At 34.0% G+C, this 24,449-nt stretch overlaps 1 protein-coding gene across 1 annotated transcript; it reads left to right on the top strand.

Moving 5' to 3' along the window:
• The first annotated feature begins 4 nt into the window (after positions 1-4).
• Positions 5-24,292, top strand: LOC124413774 (dynein axonemal heavy chain 8). The gene is given in 63 exon segments (XM_046894547.1): positions 5-249; positions 352-515; positions 976-1,152; positions 1,420-1,641; positions 1,808-1,909; positions 2,019-2,165; positions 2,444-2,718; positions 2,828-3,167; positions 3,249-3,475; positions 3,559-4,046; positions 4,176-4,335; positions 4,470-4,699; positions 4,859-4,986; positions 5,072-5,252; positions 5,448-5,785; positions 5,921-6,084; positions 6,237-6,491; positions 6,579-6,819; positions 6,998-7,197; positions 7,295-7,466; positions 7,690-7,835; positions 7,924-8,062; positions 8,239-8,469; positions 8,699-8,904; positions 9,001-9,221; positions 9,405-9,553; positions 9,684-9,820; positions 10,060-10,198; positions 10,281-10,501; positions 10,576-10,759; positions 10,838-10,978; positions 11,107-11,454; positions 11,632-11,821; positions 11,978-12,388; positions 12,531-12,649; positions 12,729-13,065; positions 13,194-13,464; positions 13,599-13,799; positions 13,891-14,136; positions 14,234-14,552; positions 14,732-14,958; positions 15,112-15,334; positions 15,555-15,731; positions 15,864-16,031; positions 16,197-16,412; positions 16,558-16,695; positions 16,821-17,117; positions 17,376-17,531; positions 17,734-17,889; positions 18,010-18,145; positions 19,654-19,805; positions 19,878-20,131; positions 20,284-20,712; positions 20,792-21,068; positions 21,354-21,540; positions 21,624-21,885; positions 21,965-22,204; positions 22,468-22,635; positions 22,920-23,061; positions 23,213-23,402; positions 23,478-23,599; positions 23,672-23,833; positions 24,052-24,292. Coding segments are annotated over 63 exon segments (13,173 nt in total). The 5' UTR covers positions 5-248; the 3' UTR covers positions 24,178-24,292.
• Positions 24,293-24,449: the final 157 nt, after the last annotated feature.

Raw genomic sequence — 24,449 nt, 5'->3', positions numbered from 1 at the left:
TGAGTTCAAACTTTATCTTTTCACTAATATCTGGCTTATTTTGTTATAAGGAAACGTATTATGCATATGCAGAAGTTGATCCTGTATCAAAAAGTGCACTAGCTGGTATATCTGAACTCGTATCTCGATTGAATGAGCCAGCCATATCGTCGAACATACTTTGGGGTGAATTAAATAAGAGCGAAGCTGGTCAGAAAATAAAACAGAATTTTATAGGAGACTTTAAAGATTTCTGCGAGTTTTTATCCAGTGAGTACATAGCAATTTACCTCCTCAATTTGCAATCTTTACATGTCGTTATTATCTCTGCCATGGTCTCAACACTGACGACTGTGCTTATTTCATTCCCAGTGACAAAACTCGATTTGGAAGGTGCTATAAAATTTGACGTTAATTGGACACTGTATAACGAATATCTGTCAACACCAGAAAGTGTTATGAACAACACGAAAAATGCCGAAGTTGTTCTTGAAGTCGAGAACAACGTAAGAACGTGGATGACGAGTATGGAACATGTGAGTACAACCATGATAAACAATATCCGTCATTTCTCTAACATATGATCCGTAAGGTAAAGAGAAAGAACGAGAGAAGAATCGGTAAAAAAAAACGTATATTTGAATTGAGATCTACTCAAAATTAACTCTCTGTGTGAACATTAGTTTTTTACACCTTTTGTCTGTACACTTTTTCAAAGTGTTCTAGGTTTTCAAAAAGGCGGAAAAAATCAGGGTTTCTTTTCAAAGTGTTGACTACATTATCCAAAAGTGGGCAGACTCTAAGGTTTTTACGTATTGTTCATGAAAATTGATATTCAGAAAATGACTGTTCCCTGAAAAGTGTTCACACGGAAGCTTGAATATTTTTATTAACACTGTGACATAACAAATAATACATTAGTCCAGTGGTAATAATCGTTGATCAATTTTAAAATTGAAATTAGCTGACTTCATCAGATTTGGTTTGTTACTACAGGCAATAGTTGAAAGTCAGCAACTAAGAAGAGAAACTGAAACCGTCGGACCTACAGCAGAACTCATCTATTGGCGAAGAATTCTGGCCCAATTTTCTTCTATTGTCGAACACATTAAGTCTCAGCATACGCAAATGTTCATTCAGCTATTAATTCACTCAAAATCTAAGCTCGTCAAGGTATATTTGTTTCAATTTTAAATTTGGTAATCACAATTTCCGCACAGATTGAAAACAGCGAAATTAGGAAATTATTTTGATTTGTTGCAACTATTAAATCTAATTCAACAGAACAGGATGTGTTTGAAAAACAAATTCTACCAAAAAATAGATCTAACAATGGTGTCCGCGAAAGATTTCCTTTGCTAGTCTAATTAAACATTAATGTTAGTTTAATTTTAGGTCTAGGACTTTGTAGCACACTCAACTCTTTGTTTATTCATACAGAAATGGAAAAGATTGGACAACCACGTTACCACAGTACAAATTTTATCCCAAGACAATGTCAAGTATTTATATGCATTGGAAAAATTCACCCAGCCTTTGTACAGATTGGATCCAACTAAAATTGGTGATTATTTACCAAGTCTAATGTATGCCATAAGAATGATTTACGCAACATCACGGTTTTTCAATACCAGGCGAATGGTAACAGCAGTTTTTGTCAAGGTATGTATCGTTTCAAATATTCTACAGGAACTGTGAAGTTAAACTTATGAGTCATTTTCACATGAATTGAGTTAGTGATTAATAGCAAAACCTTATTTTCATGCCTACTACCTTTTGCCCGTGAGAAACTTGATTAGAACAGTTGCATATGATTGGTATATTTTAGATGACAAACCAAATGATTTTATCATGCAAATCTTATTTGACTGAGAATGGCACAATCAGTGTTTGGAATGATGAAAAAAAATCAATCATATCAAGGATTACGGTAAATAATATAGAACAAACTGCTTATACAGTATTATATACAATCAGGCGTGATGTATTACATGTCAAAATATTACCTGGTTTCTTGTATGAATTTCAATCATGTTTAGGACTGCATTACTTTGTACCAATGTTATCATGACTGCTATGATGAAATGCGCAAAAAAGTCAAAGCGTGCCCAGATGAGAAACCATTTGAAGTATCCGAAATGTATGTGTTCGGAAAATTCAATACCTTCAAAATAAGGTTAAATAAGGTGAGTTCTAAGAGTAGTAAAAACTTGATATCATTGTATAAGTATGCAAATGTGCTAAAAATCATTGTACTAAAACCATATAACAATCTGCTAAAAATAATCAAAATGCCTACAAGCAATTTCTCGAGGAAAACTATATTTTGTTATAAGTAAAGATGTCGAGTAAGCCTTGTTCCTTGTTCTTTGTATATATATATATATATAGTCATACTATATTGGTATATATATTTTACTCAACTGCTATTTATAATTATTAATCATTCGTTTAACTGTTCTAGCTGATTGATGTTCTACAAACAACACTTACGTATTCTGTATTACACAGTTCCACTGTTGAGGGAATCGATGTTTTCGCTCAAAAGTTCACAAATTTCTTTAAGAAAATTGCAAGTCAGCAATACGACCCATTAGATCATAGGAAATCTTATTTCGACCCTGACTATGATGAGTTCAAAAAGAACGTTATTGAAACAGAAATTGAATTGCGAGAATTCTTTTTCAAAACTGTATCAGAGGCTCCTAATATTTTTCAAGCTCTGCGCTTAGTCGGCAGGTAAGTTCTACCATTCTTAGCAATCACATACACTCCATTTTGCTTGTATAACATATTTCAGGAATTGAAAGACAGTTTTACTGATGTGAAGAATTTCTATTATCTGTAGGTTCCAGAAACTGCATTTTCGTCGTTTGCGAATTGATCGCAAATACTTGGAGCTTGTGACATCTTTTCAACGGGAGATTGAAGAAACCCGAGATAGGTACAATGAAGATAGATTAGATCCCCCATTGCCGTGGAATGTCCCTCCTGTATCAGGTAGAATATATTGGATTCGGCAGTTGTATAAACGTATAGAAAGTGCAATGGAGATATACAAAACTAGACCTCGGGTGATTACGCATGAAAGAATGCAAAAGTGTATAAAAGTATACAATGCGTTGATCAGTGTGTTCATTCATTATGAAATGATATATCATAAAGCATGGTACGACAATGCTGACGTTGTAAGTTTATGAGAAATACTCTTCGCACAATGTATAACTTTATAAATTCTTCTGAAACTGAAGAAAAATTGCGTATTATAGGTCAGATTGGCTTTGTCCTCACCATTGCTTATACGCCACCCAAAAACGAATAAGTACTGTTTAAATTTTGACCCTTATATCAAAGAAGTAATCCAAGAATCTGAACATATGTCTAATTTCGGATTGAGTGTACCAGATTTTATTCAAATAATAACATTCTGTAAAGAAAAACTTTTCTCATCTTATGAAACTGTCAAAAAGATGGTTGAACTAAACAATGCTCTCAGGTAATTCATTAATTGAAAGTGTTGGACTTTACATATGTTATCGATCTTTATTATCTTTTGATTTTTCTTCTAATTATTTACAGGCGTTCAGTTCCAATACTTTTCTTGAACATGATCAAACCAAGTTTTGTCAAGCTTGAAACTGCTTTTCAACCTTGTCTGTCTGTCGTTACATGGGCATCGCTGAAAGTTCCACAAGTGTGCGCAGATATAAGAAATGTTATAACTGAAGTCGAAACTGTGATTAAAGAAATCAAAGATATGAAAGAAGCACGGGTTGATGAAGTCTTCGAATCTATAGCAGAGTCTAAGCTCATTCAACTGTATAATTTTCCAACATCGCCTGAAAAATTTTCATCAGATAATTTAGCTTTTCGGAACATAATGGCAGCTGAACTCGAAATTAAGTCTGCAGCAGCTGAAAAAGTTGTTATAACTATTATTAACAAATTCATGGCAATGATAACTGACCCAAGTATTGACAATGTCAAATATGATTGGATGGACCCGGACAAAGTAACAAAACAAGTCGGGTCGCAAACGAAATTGATTAAAGGACCATTTGAACCAGGTATAAAGCTATGTTAAAAATCATAAAAAAACAATCTACTTTCTTCATCCCAAAAATAAGGATATCACATCAGTTCCATATCATTTTTATTGGAAATTCTTGTCATAATAATGGTTAAATAAATTACAGGGTTCGGACACATTGACCGCAGTACTAAAATTAATATTGAACATCTACAGAATGATTGCATGGAATTATTTGCATATTTCAATTGCAAACTGATAGAGGCGCTAGTTAAAACTACCAAAAGTTCCCTGGATCTGTTAAAGAAGAGAGTAGGCAGTTCTAGGTTCGCTAACTTATAAATATATCGTTTAATATTTTAATTGAATCCATGAAACTCAATTACATGTAAAAGAAAAAAGCAACAAAAAATATTTGTGACATGCTACGTGATCATATGAAAAAAATATGTGATTCTAGTGTCTTGCTTCGAGAAAATATAGAAGGTGGTGAAGCTCCACTAATGGAAACACAATTCGTTTTACAAATACCAAATATCATCATAGTACCTCCAATAGATGAATTACAACTCCATTTCAGTAGAGTCATTACAAACTTAATAGGGACCCACAAAAGTATAGTGATGTGGGGTCAGCGGTATTCTGCTATTCCAAGACGACGTAACACACTTGGAATTGATATAGAAGACAGTAAGTATATATCACAGAAATTTGAAATTTAGTTGCGATTAGAGATTCCATCTAAAACTTTCATCAATAGTTCTGATCAACAATATTGGAAACAAATAATGCCCCGAGCAGACTTTGGAATGATTATTTATTATTATTACTAATTTCTGTCATTATCAGACTCTGCAAAATCTCTGTTGAAAAATTACCATTCAAGTGTAGCTGATCATAAGGAAATAATTCGCATTTCAATGAGCTTGCAAGGTGCAATATTCATGTTAAAAGATGATATTGCTATCCAAGGTAACGTGAGTATCCGGTTGAAAGTTTGAGAAACATTCTCTCTCCTGTTGCGTTGTAAATATATGTTGAAAACATTATTTATTGTCACAGTCTTATCTGCGCTATGCATATGTTTGGGCTGAAGACAGAGTGGAACAAATTCAAAGTTTTGTTGATGCTGACCCTATAACCCAGGTAATAAGGGAAAAGTTGATAGAATACGATGACATCTGTACAGAAATAATGGAGCTACCAGACCATCATATCATTGGGCCTATTCAAATCAATATGGGTGAGCTATTGATAAGAAATTCCATTTGTATTTTACTTTACGTGGAATATCCTTTTGTAAACCTACATGACTCCAAAACATTGAGTTATTAAAAAATTGTCTGCAAAATTTGTATGCTCATCGTCAATTATGTTGCGGTTGTATCATACTTTTAAAAATCAAGAACTGCAAAATGTAATTGCGTCTAAATCACAGATAAATTGAAGCTAGCTTTGTTGGTTGAAGCCAAAGCATGGAAATCAACTTTGGGAAAGATATTGTCTACTACTTACAAGGCTAAATTACAAAGAATAACTGAGTATGTCAATGATAAAAAGAAAGTTCTCTCTCGGAATATCAAAGATTTGGAGGATGTGCGTGTTGCAATGAAATGTCTCGGGGAGATTCGGGATGACTTTATATCGCTAGACATGGAACTCATTTTAATTGAAGAAACTTATGCCCTGTTAGCAAAGTTTAACATAAATGTAACTAAAGAAGAGTCTGAGACAGTTGACAGTCTACGGTATAATTTCAGTAATATGTTATCCACAGTAAGTACTGATTTTTATACTCACATTAAATGGCGGATGGGTAAATATTGTGTTTACATAGCTTTATTTTCGTAGAGACATAGAATTAATGTTAAATCAACACATTTATTAGTAATACTCTCGAATAACTTGCAGGCCAAGCATGTTCAAGCAACAATCTGTGAAATGCAAGAACCACTGAGGCAAGAACTGATCGAAGGTGTTGCTGTGTTCAAAAACGATGTATTGGAGTTTGATATTGATTTTGAACAGAATGGTCCAATGGTTGAATCAATCCCAGCAAAAGAAGCAAGCGATCGGTAAAGATCGAGATCTATATGAATCAATTATTCAACATTGTGCTTGTGTGACCTTACTGATTTATTCGAAATTTATATGTAAGATTGGAGATGTATAAAAATTGGGAAACAGTGTTTGTAGGCCATGCTCAATGACTTAAATTTATTTACAGCGTCATACTATTCCAAGCTCGTTTCGATGAATTATGGGAAAGATATGAAACATATAGTAGTGGAGAAACTCTGTTTGGGATGGCCGTAACAGAATATCCAATTTTACAACAACGGAAGAAAGAATTCAATTTATTACAAAAGCTATATGGATTGTATTTACAAGTCATGCGAGCTATTGATGGTTATTTTGAAATACCTTGGTCTGAAATCGATACCGAAATCATAATTGCTGAATTAGCTGAATTTCAGAACAAGTCTGTAAATTCATCTTTACTTTCATAATACAATTGTCCATCAGATTCGTGAATAAGACTGCTCTACATAGATTGGAATTGTTTCAGATGCCGCAAGTTGCCCAAAGGCATGAAGGATTGGCCTGCATTTATTGACTTGAAGAAAAAAATTGACGATTTCAATGAAACTTGTCCACTATTGGAGTTGATGGCAAATAAAGCAATGAAAGACCGTCACTGGGAGAGAATGTCAAAGACATGTAACTACTTTTTTGATGTTGAATCAGAATCATTCACATTAGCAAATGTAATGGAAGCACCACTTTTGAAGCACAAAGATGAAGTAGAGGTATTTTGATTTCAAATTTAACCACCATTTTTATTAATACGTATTTTCATCTTCACATCGTATTGATGATTACAGCGTCCTTTTAAGTTTTGTAACCACAAAGTTCTTTGTAACGAGCTGTATCATCCATGTGCAAAGAGCGACCAACCTATTAGGAAAAATTTGTTTATTATCACAGGATATCTGTATCAGTGCAGTTAAAGAAAAGGACATTGAAAGCAAATTGAAACAAGTTATTGCCGATTGGTCAATAGTGAACTTGCAGTTTTCAAACTTCAAGCAACGAGGAGAGCTACAATTAAAAGGAACAGAGACTGGAGAAATAATAGCCCAGCTTGAAGATAGCTTGATGATTATTAGCTCGTTAATGGCTAATCGGTACGTGCCACAATATAGTGATTATATTATTATATTCTTGCTTTATCGCTCACTGATACAATTGAGAGCTACTATAAACGATTTTTTTACGTTCAAGTTACAATGCTCCTTTTAAAAAAGAAATCCAATTGTGGCAGTATAAATTGAGCAACACGTCAGAAATATTATCAAAGTGGATAAATGTGCAAAATCTATGGGCTTACCTGGAGGCTGTTTTTATTGGTGGAGATATATCAAAGCAGTTACCTGCTGAAGCTAAGAGATTCAGTGTAAGTGTTAACGGATAAAAACATATTTACCTTACAATTAAATAGTTTTAGCTTTTACGTTAAATGTGATAAATTTCCATTTTAATATGGAACTGTACTATTTGTAAAGATAATTTAAAAATAAGTTTGAAGTCAATGGAATAACGTATTAAGAATATAGGAGACTCTAGTCTAAATTGTGATAATAAAACACCTAATTCATATTTATCATCTTGCATTTCAGAGCATCGATAAGTCTTGGGTCAAATTGATGTACCGTGCTCATGAGAAGCTGAATGCAGTGGAGACATGTACCGGTGATGAAACAATGGGCCAGTTCTTACCACATCTGTTGGAACAATTAGAATCTTGTCAAAAATCCTTAAGCGGGTTCGTGTACTTGCTACTCTGTCTAAAATCATCCCTATATCAAAACTTGGTTGATCTGACTATTTAGTGTCAAGTTAAAATGTTTCAGATACCTAGAGACGAAGCGTGTGACTTTCCCAAGATTTTGTTTCATATCAGACCCAAGTTTATTGGAAATTCTTGGCCAAGCTGCGGATTGCCATACGATACAAAAGTATTTGGACGGATTTTTCGATAATATTGGAAGAGTTAGTAATTTTAATTTCTCAATCTATTTCCATTAATATAAGATAATATTTCTTGTTTGTTAATTCGACTTTGATTTGCCAATGGTCTGTGTTAAGTAGATGATTTTTGCATCACAGTGAACCAAGATCGTAACTGTATTTGTATTTACTGAAGTGTTACAATTTTTTCTAAACAGTTAGAATTCCATGACAAAGAGTACGAGAAGATTGTTGCAATATTATCCAGAGAAAACGAAAAAGTAGTTCTTGAAAAGGAAGTGACATGTACTGGTGGAGTAGAGAATTGGTTAAATTCTCTTTTGAGAATGCATCAACAATCTGTAGGAAGTGTTATAGCACAGGGACTGCAGCTTCTCAACAATCCTGATACTGAAATTTTGCAATTAATCGATAATTCAGTATTACAAGTAAATACTTCACATATGATGAGCTATATTCTATGTGTAACTTATCGATAAAACAATATTTAACACATTTGACAAATTCAAATTGCTGACAATTCCTCAAACTTTCTAATACGGCAGCAGATTATATCATAAGGACCTTAATCAATCCAATGAATCAATTGACGATAATAAATACGCATGGTATACTTTTGCTAATATGTGAAAATAGTACAGTCAAAGTAATTTGCAGGTCGGTTTACTAGCTGTTCAAGTTTCATGGACTCGAGATGCTGAAATTGCTATGATATCAGCTAAGAGAGATAAATACGTTATGAAAAAAACTAATCAGTGGTTTTTGGATCTACTCAATGGCCTTATTGAAGTAACTATAAAAGATCTTACCAAGTACGCAAGGGCAAAATATGAAGCTTTGATAACTATACATGTACATCAAAGGTATGAGTTATGGAAACATGTAAATGGTATTGTCTAGTGATTGACAATCAGGCGGACGTATTTAAAATAAATATCAGCAATTGTCACACTTTTCAGAGATATCTTCGATGAATTATGTCGGCTTAGAATTCGAAATATTCAAGACTTTGAATGGCTTAAACAAGCAAGATTTTACTTTGATGAGGAATCAGAAGAAGTTCCAATTAGAATCACTGATGTAGACTTCACGTATCAAAACGAATTTCTGGGCTGTACAGATCGTCTTGCTATAACGCCATTGACGGATAGATGCTATATAACTCTTGCTCAGGCTGTTGGTTAGCTAACAATTTTTAATAAAACTTTACTATATTTATACAAACAACTGATGAGTTTAAGCTAAAAACAAATAGAAATACTCACTTATGATATTAATTTTGCCAGGAATCTTGTGATTGCCATCAGCTTAGAATCGCCCAACAAATCTTTTATACTGTGATTTATCTACTATTTTTATGCAGGAATGAATTTTGGGGGGGCTCCGGCTGGCCCAGCCGGCACTGGAAAAACTGAGACCACTAAGGACATGGGGAAAGCTTTAGGCAAATATGTTGTTGTATTCAACTGCTCAGATCAAATGGATTTCCGAGGTCTTGGTCGTATTTTCAAAGTACGAAATAATTCTGAAATAAGCATTCTTCTTTCAGATGTTACAAATATATTTAGAAATATCTGTTCTTTAATAATTAAAATATCCTCATATTGTTTCTTGATGATCACATTATAGTTCGGCTTTATAGGGTCTCGCCCAAGCTGGTGCATGGGGATGCTTTGATGAATTCAATCGTATCGATTTACCTGTTTTATCTGTTGCTGCACAACAAATAGCTATTGTTTTAACAGGTAGAAAAGAAAAGAGATCTACATTTCTTTTTAGGTATTTAGTCACGAATACTTTGTATTTACTAAAGAGTTCAATCAAAAAGGAATTTGATGCATCAGTGTTGTCAATCAGAATTTCTTCTTTGTGAAAAAAGAATCAAATTTCTTGGTGAAGATACACAATTTATGCGGGCATTATTTATTGACTTTTCAATTGATGTATTTATTTGGAATTAACACGAATACATGTATGCTATTGTTATTTCAGTAACAAAATTTAGATGATTTTTTCAGCGATGGTGAAACTTACAGCATTGACTATGAATTTGGATTATTTATAACAATGAATCCTGGTTATGCTGGTCGTCAGGAATTGCCAGAAAATTTGAAAATACAATTCAGAAGTGTTGCAATGATGGTTCCAGACAGACAAGTAAAAATTTGTAATTTGTATAATAGTATTGTCCCAATTACGCATCAACAACAAATAGGAAAAATTTACATTATTTTCACAGATAATAATGCGTGTCAAACTTGCTGCATGCGGATTTAAGGAAAACATACTCTTGTCACGAAAATTTTTCACATTATATAAACTATGTGAGGAACAGCTGAGCAAGCAGGTCCATTATGATTTTGGATTACGGAATATATTGTCTTGTCTTCGGACTCTTGGAGCTCAAAAACGAGCACATCCTGGCGAGTCAGAAGAGACTACTCTAATGAGAGTGTTAAGGTCAGCCATTCAATCCACTGTAAATAAAAATTAAATGATCATTGAATGAATCAAATACAATTTATTGCTTGCAGAGATATGAATCTATCGAAGTTAGTTGATGAGGATGAACCTTTGTTCATGTCATTGATTGAAGATATGTTCCCAGGAATTAAATTAACTACACAAACATACAAAGACCTTCAAAAAGGAATTGCTAATGCAGCATCTGCACTTGGCATAATCAATCACCCAGAGTGGAATTTAAAAGCTGTTCAGGTCAGATCTGTTATATTAGTATTAAATGTTTATTTTGTAACTATGTCACATTAAGGAATGTTTGATTTAAACAATTAGTTATATGAAACTTCACTCGTTCGACATGGCCTGATGGTTCTTGGACCAACTGGATCTGGAAAAACGCGTTGCATGTGGGCCTTAATGAGAGCAATGACTGACATAGGTTCACCTCATAAGGAAGTCAGAATGAATCCCAAGGTGAATATTCACAGTGAATAACGAAAGAATTTTACACATACAGAAATTTCTTTGTATCAGTTAATTTTCATGGTTGAAGTATGATTTTTCATGTCAATTAAAAAAAATCTTTTTATTTTGTGATGTAGGCTATAACAGCTTCCCAAATGTTTGGAAGACTAGATGTTGCAACAAACGACTGGACCGATGGAATATTTTCTACCCTATGGCGGAGGTCTACACAAATTAAAAAAACAGACAACTTATGGATTGTATTAGATGGTCCGGTCGATGCAGTCTGGATTGAAAACTTGAACTCTGTCCTGGATGATAATAAAACGCTAACTTTGGCTAATGGTGACCGTATTATAATGGCCCCCAATAGCAAGCTTGTTTTTGAACCAGATAATGTTGATAATGCATCACCAGCAACTATTTCACGAATGGGAATGGTATTTGTCAGTGCATCAGTATTGCAATGGATTCCATTTTTAGAAGTATGTGAAAATAATTTGAAAATTTAATAAAATTGTGTGACTTATTCTTGATAAACAATACTAACTGGATAAGCAGAAAGTCGTTAGTGTCGTGACAGATGATTTTTTACTGCAATCGACTGATATTTCGAAGGTGTCATTTGGACAATTAAATAATCGGTGTTTTTAAATGTTTAGGGATGGTTTAAAAAACGCCAGTCTTATGAAGTAGAAGTGCTACGACCATTGTTTCAAAAATTGTATGGGGATTCACACACTTTTGTCCAAACCAAGTTGCATGCTAAAATGGCTCTGTTAGAAGCAATTTATATTAGACAGTGTACGGATTTACTCGAAGGATTGCTCAGCCACGATGTGGATCCAACAAGTAAAAATTACGTCTATACAAGTCTTCAAATCACATAATTATCAGAGTTGAAATACACAGTTCAAATTCAGTCATACACTTATGCAGAATCATTGCCTGTAGTTTTATTTACATTGAATCAAATAGTTTTATCGTATTTGAATCTTTCTTTTATAGAAACATTATCTGAACAACATCTTGAAAAATTATTTCTTTTCGCTCTAATGTGGAGTTTGGGTGCAGTGCTTGAGCTTGATGATAGAGCAGCATTGGAAGAGTTTTTAGTATTACACGAATCTAAGTGCGATTGGCCAAAATGCATGGAAAGTTTGCTGTGACAAGCCTAAAACTAATTGCCTAATGTAAAATTAATTAATATCAATTTTCAGGAGGATGAGACAATATTTGAATATTTAGTATCTGAAAAAGGGAAATGGATTCACTGGAATAGTCGAGTTCCGAAATTCGAATACCCTGATGATGCTGTCCTGGATTATTACTCTATTCTCGTACCCAATGTCGATAATGTTAGAACTGCTTACCTCATAGATCTCATAGCAAGACAAGAGAAGGCAGTACTTTTGATTGGTGATTATCATATTTGCTTTCATTGAACAAATTAAGAGTTCACTAGAAATAATAGTCTCTGTGATTTAATTTTGATTTTAGGGATCAAATTGAATGGGTCTCTCTGAAAAAAATTATGTTGATTGTTCTTTCATCTTTTCAGGAGAACAAGGGACTGCAAAAACGGTTATGATTAAAAGTTACATGGCAAGACATGACCCAGAGTATCATTTGAACAAATTTTTCAATTTCTCCTCTGCATCTACTCCCAACATGGTACAGGTAATGTCATCTAGAATACATACAATGATTTCTCCTTAAAGCAATATCAGTGTTACAGAGGTGCAAAAACATTTTTCAGCGTATTTTTGAAAGTTACGTAGAAAAACGAGTTGGAAGCACATATGGTCCGCCTGGTGGAAGAAAAATGAGTATTTTTATTGATGATATCAACATGCCCGTGATAAATGAATGGGGTGATCAAATCACAAACGAAATAGTTCGTCAAATAATGGAATGTGGGGGGTTCTATTCTCTGGACAAACCTGGAGAATTTTCTACAATTCAGGATATTATGCTTCTCGCTGCTATGATTCACCCTGGAGGTGGGCGCAATGATGTTCCCCCTCGCTTGAAGAGACAGTTTTGTATATTTAACTGTACTCTGCCATCAAATAAATCTATGGACACTATTTTTAGTAAGTGTAGAAAATCAGTTTACAACATATGGTAATATTTTTAAGTACAGCATTATTGACTATTTTTGTTTCTAAGACTTAAACTATTACTAGCAAGTTTTGAGCACAGATGTATTTCAAATTTACAGGTTCAATTGGACAGGGATATTTTTGTGAGACCAGATTTTCACAAATTATTGTGAATTTCCTCCCAAAACTGATACCCTTGACGCGTGTATTATGGCAGCAAACTAAAATCAAAATGTTACCCACACCAGCTAAGTTTCATTATGTGTTCAACTTGCGAGATCTTTCACGGATCTGGGAAGGAATATTACGCATAGAAGGAGCAGAGTGTGATTCTATTAAAATGATGTTAAAGTTGTGGGATCATGAGTGTACACGTGTCATATCTGATCGGTAAGATCATCTTGTACCATTATGTAAATTGATGGTAAAAATGTGAAAATATATCATGATAATTATAATTATATCAAATTGTAAGTTGATGGAGAAATAATTAAAAATGTCAAGTTGGTGGCATTTTTTTCCAGATTCACAAATTTTCCTGATAAAGAGTGGTTCAAAAATACTATGCGCAAGACAGCAGAAAAATTGTTAGGAACAGATTATAAACATTATTCAGGTGCCGAAACCTACTTCGTCGACTTTTTACGAGAGGCTCCTGATCCGACCGGTGATGAACCAGAGGACTTTGTTATCGAAACACCTAAAATATACGAGGAAATACCAAGGTGAATGAATACGAATAGCTTAAGTTGATTTAGACTTATCTCATAATTGATCATTATACGGCTTTACACATTCTCACGATGATTACTGCAGCTACGAATTTGTGATTGCAAAAGTGCACCAAAATATGGATCTATTCAATGAATATGTCCGTGGCATGACGCTTGATATGGTATTCTTTCACGATGCTCTGGTGCATTTGATAAGAATATCAAGAATTCTCGGAGTCCCAAGAGGAAATGCAATGCTTGTTGGTGTAGGAGGCTCAGGGAAACAAAGTTTGACACGTCTTTCATCCTTTATAGCTGGATTCAATTTCTTTCAAATAACATTAACAAGGTACAATAATTGGACATGACGAAGGACTAACAAAATATCTCAAACACTGTAATAAAGTCCTTACAGAATTATTCAATACTTTTATTTATTTATACAGGAGTTATAATGTCGGTAGTTTGATGGATGACTTGCGCAAATTATATCGGGATGCAGGCACAGGTCCTAAGGGATTGACATTTATATTCACTGACAACGAAATCAAAGATGAAGCATTCCTTGAATACTTAAACAATGTACTCAGCGTCGGTGAAATAGCAAATTTATTTGCAAAAGATGAATTGGATGAAATTTTAACCAATATAGTACCATTGATGAAAAAAGAGGATCCAAAGAGACCACCGACACAGGATAATCTATATGACTTTTTTATATCACGTGCTCGAAATAATTTGCATGTAGTTCTATGTTTTTCACCGGTGAGTGACTCTCGTTTTCAGTATGATGAATTCAGTTGTTTGCAATTTATTCCAATTGATTTATCACAAAAATTTCAAAGACTAATATGTAACTGTTATTTTTTTTTTTAATTATGCAAGAAATTTCACATTATTATTATTGTTGTTGTTGTTATTGTTATTATTGTTATTATCATTAGGTGGGTGAAAAATTCAGATCCAGATCTCTAAAATTTCCTGGTCTTATATCTGGCTGCACAATGAATTGGTTCACAAAGTGGCCCAAGGATGCATTATGCGCAGTAAGCGAACATTTCTTGGGTAACTTCAAAATAATTTGTACCCCCGAAATCAAGCTACAAATAATTCAAGTGATGGGTGATGTGCAAGATGATGTCGCTAACACATGTGTAGAATATTACAATAGGTTTGGTCACAATTTTAGTTGGTTACTTTTGGAATCATGCTTTTGCTTCAGATATGCGAATTTTTCAATACAACGAAAATCGTGTACATCAAATCAATTTTATATTATGTAAGTAAGCAACTAACGTAAATAGATTGAATGCAAACGTTGCAGGTTCCGTCGGCAATCGTACGTTACACCAAAATCATTTTTATCATTTATTGGTGGATACAAAATAATATATAAACAGCGCTTGGACAACATCAATTCGCTTGCTTTTGGCATGAGTAATGGGCTCAGTAAATTAGTTGATGCTACAGCACAAGTAGATGACTTGCGTTTGGTACTGGAAAAAAATCAAGCTGAAATTGCTGTATCAAATGCTCAAGTAGAAGAAGTAGGTCTGCAATATTTGCACTTTCAAATAACCACCTACCAATTGACAGCCATGTGCTAATGAATTATTTTTTTTTCCTGATGAAATCCCCTCTATTTGACTTAAATTTTTTATTGCATATGAAAATACGTAGTTATTGTGTTTGGCAGTGTTATTTGTGATGAGTTTATATTTCTCAAAAATTTGCTGAACCTGTCTATATGGAGATATTTATTCGCAGATTTTAGTACATGTCGATGAAAAGAAGCGAGAGGCTGAAACAATAAAGGCACAAGTTCAAATTTCCAAAGATGCAGCTGAGGCTCTATTAAAAATAATTGCCAAAGAAAAAGCTATTGCAGAAGTTAAACTAAGAGCAGCTGAACCTGCTCTTGCTGAAGCAGAAGCAGCACTGCAGGTATTTTTATGTGATTTTCACGTTGTCACGCACCATCGATTAACAATTTTACTTTTTGTTAAAAGCAAAGATAGTTATATTACTAAAGCAGATTATGTACTGACTACTGGTTATGAAATATTTGCTTCACAGACTATCAAAGGTAGTGATATCTCTACAGTACGAAAGTTGGGAAAACCTCCATATCTCATCACCCTTATTATGGACTGCGTCTTGATTTTATTTGGGAAACGTTTGGAACCAGTCAAACCAGATCCAGAAAAACAGTTTTTATGTCCTTCCTGGGGTGAAGCTTTAAAGGTACAGGAGTAAACATTGATATTCAATTATTGCAGTCATAGGCATCCTGTGCTTTGTATCGACTACAGGCTGTGCAGGTCGTATAGTAATGCTGAAAGTCGAAATATAAATTTTTCATCTAACTGTAATGTTCCGCTATCCAATATTCTTTGTATTTTGCACTAGGTCATGGCTGATACGCGTTTCTTATTCAACTTGCAAAATTTCCCAAAGGATAACATTAATGGTGAAACTGTTGATCTGATGCGACCGTATCTAAACTTTCATATGTATACATATGAAGCAGCTAAACAGGCTTGCGGAAATGTTGCTGGATTGATTCAATGGACTATTTCAATGGTTACATTTTATTCAGTGAACAAAGATGTTCTTCCTTTGAAAGCAAGTATAGCATAAGTAAAATTAATGCAAAGTGTTATGAGTACCCTAAGATATTTAGTAGATGGTTAGAGTGTATTACTGTAATTATAATTACTGGAAATCCAAATGGGCGGAAATAACGTCTGACTAACATTGTTATCTACAGGCTAATTTAGCCATACAACAAGGGAAACACGATACAGCTAATCGTAATTTGGCTGAAGCTGAAAAACTTTTGAAAGCCAAAGATGAAGATTTGAAAGTAGTGCAAAAAGAATACGACTTTGCTATGAGTGAGAGACAAGTAAGCTGATGTTACATACGATTTATATTCAGAGTAATTAAACACTGTATTGTCAAAGAACACAGTGATTCACTACTTTGTTGTGATGAATAACAAAGTTATAATGTTGATATCATGTCACGTAGAAAGTTGTAGACCAAGCCGCTGCATGTCAAGCAAAAATGGATACCGCAACAGCCATGATTGATGGTTTATCTGGAGAAAGAATACGTTGGACAGATCAATTAGCAACGTTTAAATCAGAACGGGAAAGACTTGTCGGTGATGTTCTTGTTTTAACAGGATTTTTATCCTATTGTGGACCATTCAACCAAGAGTTTCGAATTCTTTTGCAAAAGAAGTGGTTCGAGTTTCTACATAGCCGAAAGATCCCCGTTTCAGTGACCATCAACATCGTAGATTCATTAACAGATTCAGCTACGGTTTGTTAAATATTAACGGAAATAGATCACCGTTTCAAATTAGTTAACGTAATGTAATTCGTAATTCGACAGATAAATCATAATACGCAATGCTATCGTCTAATTCATTCTTTATGGTAACGCATTCTATTCAGAGATACATGTATGTTTTGATACAAATAGAGTGTTCAAAATCAAATCACACATCTGGGATTTTGGAAGTTTGTTACTTGTAATATTTAATTAAAAACCCCTAATATTGCTTATCGATATTGTTAGACAGGAGAATGGAATCTTCAAGGTCTACCCAATGATGAACTTTCTATACAAAACGGTATAATAGTCACAAAATCTACCAGGTATCCACTACTGATTGATCCGCAACTACAAGGCAAATCATGGATAAAGAATAAGGAAAAAGACTTCGAATTACAGGTAAGCTAAGAGATAAACTTTTATGGCAAAACCATATATTTGATGCATTAATGATGTATGTATAACAATACTATTGAGATTATTTCATTAGTATTGATATTATAGCCATCACCTCTGCTGCTACGAAAGATAGATCTGGTTACATATTTAATTTACCATTATTCAAAAAAATAAAATAACATAAATTAAAAAAAAAAAATAGGTGACACTACTTTCTCTGAAGTACTTCAGAACTCATGTGGAAGATTGTGTTTCCCTTGGACGTCCATTACTCATAGAAGATGTATCAGAAGAGCTGGATCCAGTATTAGACAATTTATTGGAAAAAAACTTTATAAAAATTGGCTCCTCGTTAAAGGTAAATCTTCATTTACTTTCAATTAAATATTCAAAAAAATGTTTGTTCATTGTTTATTAAATTCAGTAATTCTTCAATAGCTTATCCATGGGAATTCCTAATAGTCAATGTTCTGAATAGGTGAAACTTGGGGACAAAGAAGTAGATGTTAATGATCATTTTAGACTTTATATAACGACCAAGCTTCCAAATCCATCTTACACTCCGGAAATCTCTGCACGTACTTCTATAATTGATTTTACCGTTACACAGAAAGGTATAATATACATGCAGACCTATTTACTATGGCCCTGAAACCAGGAGGTAACATCCAGCAGGTAATATGCCTGGAAGACTTTCAGAAAGTGAGCAAACGATAAAATATCAAAGAATGTATTCGAAAGAGTTCCCTTTATAATACTACCAAGTTTCAGCGTTTTTTCATCCCATAGAACCTTTCCGCCTGTATTACTTGCTGCCAATAACCTGCTAGTTTCAGGACCATCTATTTACTCACAATTCATTCAATCACATAACAGTCGACACCGAAAACCATCATTCGGAGAATGATCAATTTAGTGTCACATCCCGATTCAGCACAATCAATATCTAGATTGCAATTTACAAGAATACAAACCGGACCGACTCAACGATTTAATTGCATCCGCTATTTTTTGCAACAGTGTGCAGAAAATTCGGTCATGTATACAGTAAATTATACCGCAACAAATCAGCAAACAATACCTATAAGAAATGGGGTGTGGGCTGGACGCAACTGAGCGGGTCCAGGGTTGCAAGCGTTGGTATGGGTGTTGGGGGGGAAGCCACCCCTGAGGTGTTGAAACATGCCTATAAGAAAAATACTGACGTTTATATGAAAAAAAAAAAAATTACAAATATTAAGGCCTGCGGGCCAATTAGACGGCGCGAATTAAGCCGTTTTCGCGAAGCATTGTAAAACGGGAAAAAAATCAATTGGTGAAATGAACTTTTGGGGATAGTTTTGTGTGTATTTGAATTAAATAAAAATTGTACAATGTCCAACAATGTATTATAAGCCAAGTTATAAATAGATTCGTAGAGCGCCTCGCCGCTGGAGTGTCCAATTTATGTACAAGATACAGCTCGTAATTTTTGTCTGGAAGAAATCAAAAAAGATTCTCAATTTTCATGTAATTTTATTTTATGTGAACCAAAAAAAAACATAGAAAAAGTTTTTTTAAATGACTTTTGTACGCAGTTGAAGCGATTTTGTTTCTTGAAAAACCACTTTTTTTTAAACCTTCCACAAAAATTCGGTTTTACGCGTATTTCCGGAATTCCTTTTTCTTTATGTAGAAAAAAACAAAAATATTAATTTGCAAAAAAAAATTCAGAGATTGTCATATTATTCGATTTGATATTAAATCATACAACAATATATAATCGATTAAAAAAAAATCAACATGAGCTAAATCCAACATGCTTACGTCATATTCACTACCTCATGCATGGATAAAGCAGCGTATGAAACTTTATTATGAAATAAAAAAACACTAATTCGTACAACTGTTTGAACATCATCAAATGTTTTGATTGCATGAAAATGGAAACGGACGAAACTATGTCTTCTATTACGTATCATGAATATTGTGAGGAACTGAATTTTTCATTTTACGCCTGTAAGTTGTAAAATCGAATTTTACGCACACTGTTGAGAAAACTAGCATTTCACACCCTGATATCGAGGTGAAAGACCAAATATTACGCGCACTGTTGCAAAAATTAAATTGTTTCAAACTTTAGGATTAGAAGATCAGCTTTTAGGAAGAGTTATATTAACTGAGAAACGGGAGCTTGAAAACGAAAGAACACAGCTAATTACAGATGTAACCAGTAATAAACGGAAGATAAAGGAGCTGGAAGAAAATTTGCTCCAAAAGTTGACAACTGTGCAGGTATATAGTTTTTTTTATTCGTCCTTGAAGTTTGCTTGAAGTGAGTAATAATAATTCATTCTTTTTCAAAAGGGATCGCTCATCGAAGATGTGGAATTAATGTCGGTATTAAATTCTACAAAACAAACTGCAGCAGAAGTAAACGAAAAATTGAACATTGCTAGGGACACAGAGATTAAAATAAATGCAGCCCGAGAAGAATTTAGGCCTGTAGCTACACGTGGCAGTGTTTTATACTTCTTAGTGTGCGATATGGCACAAGTGAATTGCATGTACCAAACTGCACTGACCCAATTTTTAGAACGCTTTGATATTTCCATGGCTAGGTGAGATACATAGAGGCCGATAACTGCGAAACTTGAAGTTCTAATGCTCAGCTGTCGTAAATCCTACCTAAGTCTTAAAATGAACTATTATTTGGTCACGCACATCATTACTCTGCCTAGCATTAATTCTCCCACATTCCATTTATTTTCAGGTCTGAAAAAAGTCCAATCAACCAGAGGAGAATCAATTTCATAATAGAATATCTCACTTTCGAAATCTGTAAATATAAAGCTCGCGGGCTTTACGAAAATCATAAGTACATGTTCGTTTTACTGATGACACTGAAAATTGATTTACAAAGGGGGGCCATCAGCTACGATGAATTTCAATATTTCATAAAAGGCGGTGCAGCACTTGATTTGAATGCAGTAGCCCCAAAGCCTTGCAAGTGGATTACTGATGTGACATGGTTGAATTTGGTAGCGCTTTCAGGATTGAGACAGTTCCAATATATAGTATCGCAGATTCCTGCATCCGAAAAGGTTTGGAAGTTTTGGTTTGACAAAGAGGCACCTGAAGAAGAAGTGATTCCAGATGGCTATAACACATTAGATACCTTCCGACGTCTACTTATGATTAGGTAATTGAGCATTTCACTCTCTTGACGTGTTTGAAGTATTACCAATAAGATACTGGTTATTCCAATATACAATTTGCAGAGCATGGTGTATGGATCGAACATTAACGCAATCCCGCAAGTATATTGCCTCTTCTCTGGGATCCAAATATGCAGAACCAGTAATTACACTTTGGGATATTATGCATGCAGAATCTCGGCCAAATACTCCAATGGTTTGCTTTTTGAGCATGGGATCAGATCCTACTCCAAGCATTGAACAACTTGCGAAAAAAATGGATATTGTTTGCAAGAGTATTTCGATGGGACAGGGACAAGAAGTTCACGCTCGAAAGTTAATGAACAGCGCAAAAACTGAAGTATGTCTATTGTTAGAATGCGTATGTTTAATTAACCGTTATTTGTTTGCCCTTTTATCTATATGTTAATTCGAATATTTCTTCTCCAACTTCTAAATATGCAATTTATTTCCGATATTCTATACCGATATTCATCTCCCGAATATTCTATACATTAGTCAATTTTCCGTCTTTGCTTTAAAAATGTTTCACAAAAATTGGTGAAAGGCATTCATTTTAATCATATACTATAACTATTTCAAACTGCAATGTTATAATATTCCATAAATCTTGATGTTGATAAAGGGCTTCTGGGCACTGTGTCAAAATTGCCACTTGGGTTTGGAATACATGGCTGAACTAGTCAACTTTATAACAGATATGGAATCACCGCATCCAGACTTTCGAATATGGATTACCACTGAACCACATAATGATTTTCCGATTTCTCTCTTGCAAATGTCAATTAAGTTCACTAATGAACCACCCCAAGGTATTAATATAGATCCAATCAACTCTTGATAATATTTAGAATTGATTCAAGATACTTTCATTTCAAATTCACTTAATTCTAAGGTATTCGCGCTGGACTCCTTGCGACTTATAGTGGTATGAATCAGGATATGTTGGATCAGTGTGACGTTGCACAATATATACCGTTAATTTATGCAGTCTCGTTTTTACATACTGTTGTTCAAGAACGTCGGAAATTCGGACCTCTTGGTTGGAATATACCATATGAATTTAATTCTGCCGATTGGCTAGCATCTTGTATGTTCATGAACAATCATTTCAATGATTATGATGCCAAACGTGGTATAAGCTGGTCTACCGTCCGGTAATTTTTGACATTATTGCGTCATCTATATTAATTATATACCAGACTACTTTTACTTTGTGTTTAATTTACAAAACAGGTACATGATTGGGGAAGTCCAGTACGGTGGTCGGGTCACAGATGATTATGATAAAAGACTGCTGAATACCTTTGCAAAGGTATGGTTTTTTGAAGGCATGTTTAACGAGGGGTTCGTTTTCCATAAAGGCTATCCAATTCTTTGGTACAAATTAGTTTCCGAATATTTGAAAGCCATTGAGGCCATGGCACCAATAGATCCACCGCAAGCATACGGTCTACATTCAAATGCTGATATCACGTATGTTGTCGTTTGTTTAAATTATAACTTAAGAGTATTTTATTTATTATATTATTCTTATGGAATGAATATCAGATTTATATACTTTCTTAGTCGCACGTATCACAGCATTATAAACTTACTAATATACATATACATAATATTATGACATATTAGCTGTTATTATTAAATAATTAAATCAGATTCCGGGTGATTAACGAACATAATAACGCATCAAGCACATACCACTTGTTAATGTCACTTTTGTCGATTAACTTTTTTAGTCACCAGAGTAGTGCTACTCAGGATGTGTTAGACACCATCATCTCGGTACAACCCAAAGAATCGGGTGGTGGAGGTGGTGAGTCTAGAGAATCTGTGGTGATGAAGCTGGCTAAAGAAATGTTGGATAAATTACCCCCTGACTATGATCCATTTCAAGTGAAAGAAAGGTTAATTATGACTTTTATTTAACTCCTTCTAACTTCTATTGCTACGTTGCTACACAAAGTTTATAAGTAAGCGTTGCCTGTTGTTGATTTGTCTGTTGTCACAGGCTTAAGTTTTCAATTCAAAATATCAACGAGGTAGAAGTGCTTTTCAGTAATTAATTCAATGATATGTTAACACTTTTAAACATTGTTTTAATTAAATCTTTCATTTTTACTGATAATGAAATAGTACAGTTTTAAAGGTATGAATGCTTAAATAACTAATAGAATATGTTCCATTCCAGACTAAAAATAATGGGTCATACTGCCTCCATGAATATTTTCCTGAAACAAGAGATAGATCGCATGCAAAAAGTCATCAAATTAGTCCGAGTAATGTTAAAAGATCTAGTCCTGGCTCTAGAGGGTATTATAATTATGAATGAGGTATGCTTTTCTCTTTTTAAATCATTGTTGAATTACTTTGAAATGAGTTTTTCGCATATGATTTTTGAAGAAAATGGTTATTAAAGGAAAATGTGTAAATTATTCTATCATCTGATTGTGTGATAAATTTACTAATATCCAAACTTTATAGACGCTAAGGGATGCTCTGGATAATATATATGACGCCCGAGTCCCCAAACTGTGGAGAGACAAATCTTGGGAATCTTCTACAATAGGATTTTGGTTTACAGAATTACTGGAACGAAATCAGCAGTTTTCGACTTGGCTTTTCACTGGTCGCCCTTGCCAGTTTTGGATGACAGGATTTTTCAATCCACAAGGTATGTTTTAACACGTTTTCATTTCTACAATATGCAAATGCGTATTTTTCATTGGATTAAAAATTGAATTCCTAGGCTTCTTAACTGCAATGAAACAAGAAGTAACCCGAGCTCATCCTGGGTGGGCTTTAGATAATGTCACTTTACACAACGAAGTCACACGACATACCCGTGAAGAAACACGAGTTCCTCCTCTTGTGTGTACCTATTTATACAAAAAATTATTATTCTGCAGTATATTACTATTAAACTTGTCTTACGATGAACAGGAAGGAGTTTATGTCTATGGACTTTACTTGGAAGGAGCTGGATGGGACAAAAGAAATAACAAACTGTGCGAAGCTGCAAATAAAGTGTTGTGTGTCCTCATGCCAGTTATACACATATTTGCATTATATAATACACCAGACAAAAGTCCGAAATTGTATCAGGTGGGTGTATATTAAGTATACAAAATCAATTATTTTTTCTCGAGCAATGATTCATTATCAATTTATATATTGACCTACAACTAATAAATGTAGAAAAATCAAAACGAAATATTGAATTGTTATCATTCTTTTATTTATTGATCGAAAACGAAGGAACTTTGTAGATTTATATTAGACCTTTTAAGATAATTATCATGTCACATTTTATATATTTACAGTGTCCTGTATACAAGAAACCGATGCGAACATATGTTTTATTGGTGACTCCTCTTTGGCTTCAAACATCTAAACCGCCAGACTTTTGGATAATGCGAGGAACTGCTTTACTGTGTGATGTCAAATAATTCAATCATATGGATATCTTAGGCATTTGCCACTATATAGCAATGAGTAAGAGATTCGTAAGACTGCTCGTATATCACATACTTATATTGACTAATTAATTTTTGAGAGCACAGCAATAAAAGATTATTTAACGATGATTAAGGTGTGCTGCAATGTCTATTACAAAATTTAAATCTTACTGGGAATATGCACAATACAGCATACCGGATACTGGTAAATGTTTGTAAAAGATTTAATGATGCTTGGATTGACAATCATTTTGAGAGTTCAC

The sequence above is a fragment of the Diprion similis genome, chromosome 2, assembly GCF_021155765.1.
Source record: "Diprion similis isolate iyDipSimi1 chromosome 2, iyDipSimi1.1, whole genome shotgun sequence".
Classification (NCBI taxonomy): Eukaryota; Metazoa; Arthropoda; class Insecta; order Hymenoptera; family Diprionidae; genus Diprion; species Diprion similis.
The sequence above is the reverse complement of the archived record's forward strand: the minus strand, read 5'-3'. Positions and strand labels throughout refer to the sequence as shown.